The sequence below is a fragment of the Macrotis lagotis genome, chromosome 1 (genome assembly GCF_037893015.1).
Source record: "Macrotis lagotis isolate mMagLag1 chromosome 1, bilby.v1.9.chrom.fasta, whole genome shotgun sequence".
Classification (NCBI taxonomy): Eukaryota; Metazoa; Chordata; class Mammalia; order Peramelemorphia; family Peramelidae; genus Macrotis; species Macrotis lagotis.
In genome coordinates, this window is record NC_133658.1 from 731,849,933 (window position 1) to 731,862,120 (window position 12,188).

General features: G+C 34.1%; 1 protein-coding gene across 2 annotated transcripts in view; it reads left to right on the top strand.

The window, feature by feature from the left end:
• FLT3 (fms related receptor tyrosine kinase 3) overlaps positions 1 to 12,188 on the top strand; it is a 78,191-nt gene that overhangs the window by 29,978 nt on the left and 36,025 nt on the right. For both annotated transcript variants that reach the window (XM_074216147.1, XM_074216148.1), the window contains exons 6-9: positions 3,779 to 3,891; positions 4,772 to 4,911; positions 5,009 to 5,162; positions 6,104 to 6,272. In XM_074216147.1, coding sequence (XP_074072248.1) covers positions 3,779 to 3,891; positions 4,772 to 4,911; positions 5,009 to 5,162; positions 6,104 to 6,272 — 576 coding nt within the window. The remainder of the gene's footprint in view (positions 1 to 3,778; positions 3,892 to 4,771; positions 4,912 to 5,008; positions 5,163 to 6,103; positions 6,273 to 12,188) is intronic.

Below are 12,188 nucleotides of genomic sequence, written 5' to 3' on the forward strand. Positions count from 1 at the left end.
ATGTCAATTTCTGGGAGTTACAAATACAATAAGTAGGATGATCCTTGCTCTCAAGAAAATTACATTTTATAAAAGTGAAAAGACATATGCATTCATAAGTGTATAGAAGATAAATACAAGGTAATTAAGTCCAAAGTAGTATGTGAGAAGGGTGCTGGCTTAGGGAAATCAGGAAAGCTTTCATGCAGAACAGTAGTCTGGTGTCGCCAAGGCAACTGCAGGCAGGATTTGAAATGAAATACATTTAGGAACTTTTCAAGGGTGAATTAATTAAATGTTTGACCAAATATAGCCCATAAATGATGTTATAAATATCCAAATGACACTTGTCAAAAAAATTATTTCCTGCCCCTGACATAGGACATTCTTAAAGTATAAGATCAAGGCACAGACATGGAGATGAAAGATGGAATGTCTTATGTGATGAACAGAGAGGAAACTCATTTATCTAAAGTAAAGAATGTGGAAAGGGTAGTAATGTATGATGTTAGAAAGATTGATAGGGGCCAAGAAAGCATATGGGAAATATGTTGCACAGATTACAACACAATTATAATTGTAGGTCTATCAAATACATATATACAAAAGGACTAAATATGTTGTACAGATTATAACACAATTATAACTGTAGACATATCAAACACATATTCTAAAGGACTAACTCAATGGTTAGAAACAACCATTGAATTAGTCCTTTAGTATATATGTATTTGATATGCCTACAAATGATGGCTGCTGTGGGCTCAGATTTTAATCAAAGGGGGAGGGGCAGCTAGGTGGCACAGTGAATAGAGCAGCCTTGGAGTCAGGAGGACCTGAGTTCAAAATAGACCTCAGACACTTACTAATTGCCTAGCTGTGTGACCTTGGGCAAATCGTTTAACCCCATTGCCTAGCAAAAACCTAAAAAAAAATGAATCAGAGGAGGAGATTAGATTGACTCTTATTTGGGAAATTAATTAGATGCTTATATCAATGAAAACCAAACTTTCTAACATCTTTATTCTTCCAGTAAGTCAGGTGGGTGGCAAAGTGAATAACGGGGCTTGGAGTGGGAAGATCTGAGTTCAAATGTGACTTCAGATATTTACTATTTGTTTGACCCTTGGCAAGTCATTTAACTTCTGTCTGCTTTGGTTTCTTCAACTGTAAAATGAGCATAACAACAGCACCTACCTCACAGTTTTTGTAAAGATCACAAGAGATAACATTTGTAAAGCATTTAACACATAGCAAGCACATTATAAATGCTTATTTCCTTTCTTCTTTCCTCTTTGGCTATGGATCATGAAATGTCACTATCTCAAAAAAAATCAAATTGCAAGTAAACCAGAAAGCAATCAGTCAGACAAAAACATTTATTAAGCACCTACTAGATGACAAATGCTAGAGATATTTTTTGTACAAGGCAATGGTTGTCCAAGGTCACACAGCTAGGTAATTATTAAGTGTCTGAGATTAGATTTGAACTCAGGTCCTCTATTCTCTGTTTTTAAAAAAAGAAAAGGAAAAAGAAAATAAGAGAATCACTCCCTGCTTCCAAGTTGCTCAGAGTCCAAGGGATTACAAAGGTGAATAGATGATGTTAGTAGAAATATTGCCAAGGGTAATTTGCACATAAGAAGTGTCATTAAAGACATCACATGTATGACAAGAAGTGAAGGCAGATTGCTCATGTAGGGTGAACGAAGGATATCAGTCCAGATGCTGGTTCTCCAGAACAACCTGGTAATGGTTCTTCTAAAATATGAAAAGATTAAAATAAAACCTTTAGCACTTTGGAGTGTTTATAGAATTAACAATAATTCACCAAACATTTATTAAATGTTTGCTAAGTTCCAGGCACTGTAAGTAGTGGGAATACCAAGATAAGTAAAAAGAAAGACAGTTGCTATCCTCAAGAAGCTTACATTCTAATAGAGGAAGACAATATTTTAAAGGAAGGGAGGGAGCAGAGTAGAGAAATCCAGAGAAACAGGAGTGGAACCAAGAAAGAAATGAATAGGTGGGTAACTGGGAACTTTCATTAAAATGAAGGTTTTTAAGAGGAACCAGATATTCAGGGGAAGGGGCCAAATGGGCAGAGGGAACTTTCAGATGAGAGGACTGTTCTGGTATCAAAACAAAAAAGCCAGGAGTGAAATCCACAGAGAAATGAAGTCATAGAAACTTTCCTTAAAATGGCTCTTCGGAGAAGTAACCAGTAAGATATAGAGATCTGTAAGGAAGAAATGAAATTCCAGGGTGATGGGGCTATAAGCAGAGTACATTTTCAGGATAATAATAATACTACTACTATGGCACAGTGAGAATGTCTGGTGAATCAGGAGTGGAACTCAGAGAGGAAAGCTAGGGACAAGAATTTTACAGGAAAAGGTATAGAGCGTTTTCGGTGTGCACCCACAAGAGGGGATACTCACAGCAAGGAAACCACAAATCCATCTATATTCCTAAGCAACATGGAAAAACTGGTAAAATTCATTAAAAACATATTTGTGTCAGGAGCCTGGGACTAGATTCAGAAATTATACATCCTGAAAACGGAAATATTATGTCTAAAAGCAGGACATGAAAAATCAAGTTCTCAGAAAATTTATTGACACAAAACAATAGAAAATATCCTTACCAATAGTTAGGGAACAGCTTAGTATTAGTGGAACAATAAATTCTCAATAAAAATAGTATCACTTTTTAAGTCTGTCTTCATCATGTACAGTTAAGAAAACAAAGTTAAATAGATAGGAAGATAAAGAGATAGGTACAGAGAGAGAGAGAACTATCAGTTTTGCAGTAGAAAGTAAAACAAATTTGAATTTGAGGTAAATTATTATAATTATATATAATATTACAATATATTATAATCATAATATATTATAATAAATTGAGATAAAGAAGTTTTCAATTTGATTTAGAAATTAAAAGGTATGAGAAAAGGACTTTTTGGTTAATTAGATTTAGTGGAATAGTCATAATAGAAGAAGTTATAGAAAAGTAAGTTAAATTCCATTTCTTCTGGACAACAAATAAAAAAAATTAAAATTACAGAAATCAAATTACATTTAATAGATATTGAGCACGAATGCTCTAGATTTCCATATAAAAAGCCAAGTTTTATAAAATCCTTCCATCAATGCATTGCTTATTAGACAATTTTTTAAGTAAAAAAAGAGATTAAAATTTAAAGATTGGTCTAAAGGATATCAGAGGGAAGCACTTTGTAAATCTTCAAGCATTATGTGAGTGAGAAATTTGTAGCTGTTATATTTATTATTTTTTAAAAATAGGAGAGGCACTAATGCCCCTTTCTTCTCCCCTTTTTTCTTTCCTCCTTTATTTAATATATTCACATTTTATAACATGGGTAATATGCCAGTGCCTATGCCAAAAAAAAAAAGTATTTGAACCTTGATCTATTATATAAAGCTATCTAGAGTTGTTACAAATTGCTGAGATTTGTAAGAATGAGACCTGGATCATTCATAAATGTTATACTGAATTTCATGTTTTTCCAAATATCTTTCTTACAAACGCACAAATTTCCAGCAGAGACTGGTCAAGGAAGTTATGGAGAAAATTCCTGTTTAGGTATTGATTAGACTTGGTACCTTCTGAAGTCTCTCCTAATGCTGAAAATCTGTGATTCCTTTGATGTTCTTTATTTTGCTGCTTCAAATCAGGGAATAAATATTTAACCTCCTTCTTTTGAATACTTGGTTGAATTTTTTAAATAGTTTTTTTTTATAGATTCAGTCAAATGTTATTTGTTTTTTAATTGCAGCTGCAAAAGAGGAAGTCAAGCTATCATTAGAGAGAAGGAATTATTTAAACCAGATATATGGTGCTGTGCAAGAAATGACTTGGGCAAGAAATGCACAAGGCTGTTTACACTAGGTAACACTCATGTACAATGTACTGAATTGATTATTACTAGACTTGATCATTGCTTAGAAAATAATCTAGGTCCAGACCAACATGAGATTGTTTAGACTCTCATTTAGCTTCAGAATTCTAGTAGTTACCTTTCCAATCTCAAAAGTAAATGCTTATAGTGTTACATTGTTTCCTAGAAATATGTTGGCCAAAGGGGCGGCTAGGTGGTGTAGTGGATAAAGCACCTGCCTTGGAGTCAGGAGTACCTAGGTTCAAATCCAGTCTCAGACACTTAATAATTACCTAGCTGTGTGGCCTTGGGCAAGCCACTTAACCCCATTTGCCTTGCAAAAAAAAAAAACCTAAAAAAAAATATGTTGGCCAAGGATCAATCTTACTAAATAAAGAGAAGCTTTTGACCACAAAGTTGGCCACTATATGAATTTCTTTGTCTAAGGCAATCCACTAAATTGATAAAGAACACATTAGAAATATTGTCAATGTTTCCTTCATAATGAGGAATGCCCACAAGTCTTGGGGATAATCACTTATTCCCTTTTAAGAGGGAGCAACATGGTCAAGTGAATAAAGAGCTGATCTCTAGAGTCAAGATAACTTGAATTCAAGTCCTAGTCCTGACACATATTTACTGTGTGATTCTAGGCAAGGAACTTAACCTCTAATACAGTAGAACAATTGCCCAGTTGTCATTGTATTGGTTGAGGTAATTTCCTCACTAGCAATTCCCTTCACCAGTGAAATCACAAATCTAAACTTTACAAAAATGTATGCGTGATGATTAAAACTTGATGTCAGATTGTCCTTCACAAAGTTTCAAATATAGTTTGTGAGAAAAAATCTTTTTCTTCCCTTCCTTACTTCTGAAATTTTTGTTTCCCAGATCTAAATAAAAAACCTGGAACAAGTCTACCACAATTATTCATGAAAGAGGGGGAACCCTTGTTGATAAGATGCAAAGCTGTTTATAAGAGTTATGAATTCAGACTTGCCTGGGAATTAGAAAACAGGACACTGAAAGAGGTAATAAGTAAAGTTCATATTGTGAAAAGTAAGTGCAGTGTCATAGTCTCTTTGATTGGAAAACACTAACTGTCAACCTTGTTTGATTAAAATCTAGGGCAGTCACTTTCAGATGAGTACCTATTCTACTAACAGGACTATGATTCGGATTTTATTTGCTTTTGTGGGATCAGCAGAAAGAAGTGACACAGGGCATTATACTTGTACTTCGTCAAAGCATCCCAGTCAATCAACTTTGGTTACTGTCTTGGGTAAGCCATATTTCTAACATGTATTCTTATTTACCTTTTTATAGTATTTTTATAGTATTTTGAGTGTGTCTTCAAAAGCCATTGAGAATCTGTGGTATGAGACAGAAGAAATAATAAATGAATCTAAATGAATCTAAAAAGTCCAACTTAACTAATTTTGAACCAAAGTCATACAGTTAGAACTAGAACATTTCTTTGACATTCCCCTGATTATTAGGGTAGTCTGTTGGAAATAATGAAAAGAATTATTGACAAGAAGGATGGGTATTACCCAGAGTACCAAGGAAGGTAGAGGGGAGGAGGATCATAAGAAGCAGATAAAGGAGATGTCCCAGTGATTCAGAGCAAGGAAAACACATAAAGGTTGGAGTATTCCCCACCAAATTGGTTTTGTGGTGCTTGTGGAGTGCTTATGCATCATTTTGAAGTATGTCAAATTAGAGTACAACTTCATACTAAAAGGAAAATGAAAAAATATGGAAATTTCTTCATTGTTGATAAGAACTTCAATAAAAATTAATTTCTTAAAACTGCTGGCTAGATTTGCCCTTTTCTTGGCTCTTCAATTCAGTCTACACATTATACATACCTATTGTGCATATCAATCTTGGGGGTATAAAAAGCAAAAAAAAGAAACAGCTCCTTCCCTCAAGAAGCTTATATTCCACCACTCATCCAGATAATCAGTAAGTTTGTATCTGTGAGGGGAATAAGAAGGAAGCTTGCTTAGATTACAGATTGGAATTGTGGATCAGGAATGAGACATATTGGAAAAATAGGTGCTGCATTGGATTAGCAGAAATGACTCACTGACTGCCTTCCTTAGGAATACTCTTACTCCCAAATTATGAACAAATATATAGATTTACTTGTTCTGGTATATTTCTGTGTAGTTTTCTTAACCATATAAATTAAAGCACATGCTTTTATTTTTTAAACAGAAAAGGGATTTATAAATGCTTCCAATTCAAGTGAAGATTATGAGATTGATGAACATAAAGAATTTTGTTTCTCAATTCAACTTGAGGCTTATCCACAAGTCATATGTACATGGACTTCTTCCCAAGTGTCAGTTCCTTGTAATCAAAGTATTCTTGAGGATGGATTCAGGTGAGACAATAAACCAATTCTTGTTATAATAGGCATCGTGATTCTGTTTCCTTGGTGGTTTTAGGAAAACTTGTGGCATGCTTATCAAAGTGAATTAAGTTGCTATAATTTTTTTTATTCATTAGAAATTGAAGACTGGAAGTTAAAACACCTAAAATGGATAGTACAATATCCATTAGAGTTATGTAAACAAGCCAAACAGCATAAGACACTCCATTAAAACAAATGAAGGTCCTTGGTTTGGGTAGATTTCTTTTGCATAGTCTGAATCACAAAATTTCTATCTTATTTGAGAGGTATATGCTATGATCTCTCCCTTAAGTTCAAATATTCTAAGATTTTTCTACTGTACCAGTCTCAAACTCAGACATGTTTGGTTTTTGCTTATATTGTGCATCTTTTAAACTCCTACTACCAATGCCTTTATTTCTCTTAATGTATTAATTTGAACAAAGGGACAGCAGGTAGCCTTGGGAAGTTGCATGCAACCCAAAGTTTTGAGGGTTTTGAGATTTCTGTGTGGCAGCTCTCCTCTAGAACATTTTTAGAGAACTGAGGAAGTAAAACTCCTAAAACAGGAAAATACAAGCAGGGAACATTACATTTAGGTATATTCAAATAAGTTTCAAACTATGAAACAAGTTTTCAAATTATTCAGAAATAAAAGCAAATGCAGAAGCGAGGTTCTTTATAAAATTGAGTCTACAGAGCTCTATAACTACATTTTTACTCTTAGCACAGGGATATTTGATTCCTCCTCTCTTACACTTTTCTTTTTAGCTATAATTTGGAAGTATAGAATGAGGTGCTGAATGACAGTGGTGCTTATGGTTTTACTTCTTAGCAAATGACATGTTGGTGTAGATCTAGAGTGACTTGAACCCTTTGAAACTCTCAGTTTAAAATGTTGTACGTGCTATCCTTTGAATCCAGAGACAGTGCTGTCCCACTTCTTAGAGAGTACATTCCTTGCATTGTTTCTTTTTATCATAGTGATAATGGATCTACACTGATCTTCCCAGAGTCTCATCTGAGCTCCCTGTGACAAAAGTTCATTTGCAAGATAGCAAGGCAATGATATAAGCCAGGTGAACCCAGTGATTCTAACAATTCAAATGAGGATTATGCCCTGACTATCAGCACCATTCTCTAAAACAGAAGAAAGCAGCCCTTTCTTTGAATATTATGTGACCTTCCTCTCTTCATTAGAGATCTGAGGACTAAGGGTATGGAATATCACATATGTTATCAGATATGCTCAATGTATAGTCTTGCTTTTTGCTGAACTGGATTTTTTTAAATCTCTATTTTCAAATCTTTATTATAAGGAAAGGAGTTGAAAGGAGTTAAAAGGAGGAATGTTTTCAGAAATGAAAATATAAAAGGCATCAGTTAAAAGGTTTTATAAAGAGAGTTATTAAAAGATTTTTTCCAAAGACTCCCTCCTACTGCTTAGAGGATAGTTACTGCCTCTTGTAAGAGTTGATTCCTCAGAGTAGAAGTGATGGTTCTTGTTAACTTCTGGTATAGTCATAATGACTGCTTAGAAGGCCCTCTTTGATACATGTACCATAGATTGACAACTCCTTCTCTGAGTGACCTCTGTGTGAGTGTTTGCATTTGTATGTATGTGCCTACCTATAGGTGCATATAGAAACCAATGAAAATACTATTCCATCTTTTCTTTGCATAGGTTGGCTCAGACAATCCAACCAGGATCATCTGGTATAAAAGATTAGGGTTGGTTGCTTCTTACTACATGCATAATGTAGGCAAATCACTTCACTGCTCCTGATTTTTGCAACCTTATCTATAAAATGAAAGGATTAAGTTTGATATTCTTGAAAGTCTCAGATATATGATCCATCATACAACTCAGCATCTACTATGCTGCTCTTTGTATGGGCTCTAAATAATTTTATAATAAAATATCAATTTTGGCAGTTAAAAATCTATGGCAAGAGGGCATAGATTAAAATGATGTTAATATTTTTGATTTGTGATTGGGAAACAGGATTATCTCTCAGAATTTGATTCTTCATAAGCATGTAAAACGAGGGGGATATCATGACATTTTTCAAAGTTATCACTAAACTCTTTCTCTCCTCTCCTGTTTCTCAAACTACCTTCTTATTTGATGTCCAGGCTTGATTTTCTTTTAAACATGCTTTGGATAGTTTGATTTTTATTCCCTGTTTGGGAAAAATATCTAAGATATTATTGTAATAATAGTTCCATCTGTTATATAGTACTCCAGTTTTCAATTAAATTATGAAGATGAGTTTGACAATTATCTTGGTCTAGAGTAACAGCATCATATACCACGTCATGAGGAATGAAACTATTTAGGTATGGCATTTATAACCACAAGCAATAGGCAGTTGAATTCCATACTCTAGCAACTTCCCTCTTTTTCTTCCTTGAAATATTATTAAGGACTAGGCAAAAATATGCACCAGAAATGATGTGGAAAATAACATTAAAAATACTATCTTCAAGATCTTTAATCTCATCTAACCCAGAAGAGGAAAGCAGTGTGACCTAGTGGAATAGGAGTCAAGAAACTCAAACCTAAAGTTTGGTTCTACTAATGCCAATCAATCAACAAGCATTTAAGTTCTTACCAAGCAGCAAGCTCTGTAATAGGTGCTGGAGACAGAAAGACAGAAAGAAAAAGTCTCTTTCCTCAAGGGTCTTCCATTCTCTCTGGGGAGAAAATGTGCACATATATAAATATATACAAAATAAATATAAGGTATTTCAGGACAGAGAGAAACTAACATGGCAGGATAGGGTAGAAAAGATTTCATGTAGAATGTGATGCTTGAACTAATTTTTGAAGAAAAATCAGTATTCTAAGAGGCAAAGGTAAGGAGGAAATGTGTTCACAACTGGTGTTTCAAAAGCACGTTAACTGTATGATCTGGGCAAAGTCACTTCTCTAGGTCAGTTTCCTTATGTGTAAAGCAAGGGAGTTGAACTATATGATCTCTAAGGATCTTTTAAACTTTAATAGTCAATGAAAATTTAAACTACTCTATGAAGATTTTCTAATTTCTAGAATTTTAGTTAGCTCATATCTTTTTTGCAGAGCCTGAAAAGAAAAGATGATCATCATAGGCTCAAAAGGGAAGCCTCTTCAGGCAGATGATGTTTTAGCATTTCTAGAGGAGTAAGCCATAGAGATATAATTAAATGGAGCTTTCTAATCCTCTGGTTATGTACAAAAATTTTCATTCTGGTATGTTTATTAGTTCTATTATCAGGAGGCTTTGTTTTTCCATTACCTTACTAATATGATTAGACTCCAATTATACTTCATCTTTAAAACTGCCATTGGTATTCTGATAGTTAAATATCCCATTATGATTTAACTATACCAAAACTTTCTACAACTTCCTTAACTTCATAGATTCACTTCTCTGATTTTACCAGCTATTTCCTCAAATATCACTCTGAAGTTATTTGAGTCTGACCTTCCTTTGAATAATCACTCAGCTTACATTTGATTAAATTATTACTTTTTAAAAGTTCTAGTATTCTGTTCCTAATCAAATCAATGCTTGTGCATCAATGTGTGATAGATGGTGTTTTAAATATTTGGATATCTGTTCTGATAGTTTATAAAATTTATGAGGTCTGCACACTTCATCCAGAGGACAAAAGTTAGTTAAAACCATCCCTGACTCATAAATCAAAACTATTTAGAAAGACATTTCTTCACTCGAGTTATTTCTAGAACTCAGTTTTTACTATTCCTTGAATGATTTTCATTTCATACATATCATAGGTCTAGATCTGGAAGGCAGTTCAGAGGTCATTTAGTTTGAGCATTGTTTTTTTCAGATGAAGAAACTGAGGTTCAGAATTGTAAAGTCACTTGCCTAAGAAGTCATTTAGGTTCAAGCATTTTTTCCAATCATGTCTAACTCTTTGTGTCCCTATTTGGGAGTTTCTTGACAAAGATACTGGAGTGGTTTTCCATTTCCTTCTTCAGCCCATTTTATAGATTAAGGAAAAAGATAGGGGTAAACAGTCAGGGTCATATATTTAGTAAGCATTTGAGATTGGATTTGAACTCAGGAAGATGAGTCTTTATGACTCCAGGTTTGGCACTCTATCCACTACATTACTCAGTCATATAGCCAGTAAGCATCAAAAGTAGGATTTGAAACCCAGTTCTCATAAATTTAGAGCCACTACTCTTTCCCCTATACATTGATGCTTAAATTACTTCAGTCCCTTAAAGTTGACCATCTAACAGTGGGATGCTGATAGGAAAAAAAAATCTGTATATTAAAAGCATGGGATAGACATAAACAGACCCAATCTTTCTGTCAGGTGATCACACAACCTCAGAGAATAGATGAAGAGGGAAAATTTTAATGAATGATATATAACTACAGAAATATATTGAAGGTACATAAGAGACTATTAATGGATCAGAGAAAATTTATTTTTATGGGTTAATATAGAAGGGTTTTCTGGAAGAGATAAGCTTTGAGTTACTGACTAAAGGAGAAAAGAAATATGATAGGTGTGATGAAATATCTGGAGAACTCCAAGAAAAGCTTCCTTAATCATCACCTCTTGTCACTTTGCTGCCATTCCCAGAGGTACCTGATCTCAATTCTTTTCTGTTCTATACTTTTTCTCAGTTAGTACATGATCAGCCGTATCCTACTCAGTCATTCACTTAGAGTACAGAAAGTAACATATACAAGGAGGCATCTCAAGCTAGAAACTCTGAACTTATAAACAAATTATAAGTACATATAGCCACATCTAATTTAGGGATTTCCCTGATTCTGAAACCTTTTGTCCAGTTGCCAAACTTCTTGACTTTCTGTTGCCTGGTACCTGCTCAGGTCTTTGTTTACTGGCACCTTGAAAAGTCTACTTTTCCTTCTTGTTTCTATATTATTTCTATATTTAAACCAGAGTTAGTTTTCTTTTAGCTCCCCTGAACACTGAGTAAGCATCTAAGTTTATTTTTTTGGTGAGTGGATTTCTAATTTCCTTGCCTAGGCTCAAGAAGAATAGTCTTCTAGTCTTCCTCTCCCAAGTTCTGAGCCACTAGACCGCAGCTCTTTAGCTCTATGATTTTCTGTTAGCCAAGTTTCCTCTAATTAATTCCATCCAATCTCTCTGCCCTTTATTTCTGATTGATCCTTTACCCCTTCCCAATCCATTTTAATAATTTTATAATTTATGCAATTACTTTCAAAATCTCCATCATTTATGTAAAATGAAATATTTTCTGCATTTTGCAAAAAAATGATTAAGGTTGTAAGACACTATATAACACTGGGGAAAGAAATACACTCATAACACTAGACTAGAAGAGGAAGGTTGTTTTAAGCATGAGGAACAATTTAGGTAAAGGCTTTGAAACTAGACTGTGAGGACAAGGCATGAGGAGACCACAAAATGTCTTGTTACATTAGAAAAGCAAGTTTATTTAAAAAGAATTTTTTTTTTTTAGATTTTTCAAGGCAATGGGGTTAAGTGGCTTGCCCAAGGCCACACGGATAGGTAATTATTAAGTGTCTGAGGTAGGATTTGAGCCCAGGTGCTCTATTCACTGCGCCACCTAGCCGCCCCCCAAATTTTTTAATGATGATTATCTTCGCATTTCTGATTCCAAATATTTGAGCCAAAAGGTCTACATAATTTCTTTATGGAATTATTATGGATTAATCCCTCTTCACTAGTCACCATCAAATGTGTAAAAAATTATATTGTTTCTCCACTTTCTTTGCATCTTTAGACTTTCCTAAAATGGATGGACTTTCCTAAAAAGATGGACTTATGTTCAGGAGGATCTCTGAAGAGATGTCCAGTTTTCTATTTTTAATGTTGTATTTGGTTTCTGACCCTTTCTGGTTCTTCTTAAAAGTCTTATTTAAAGAAGAT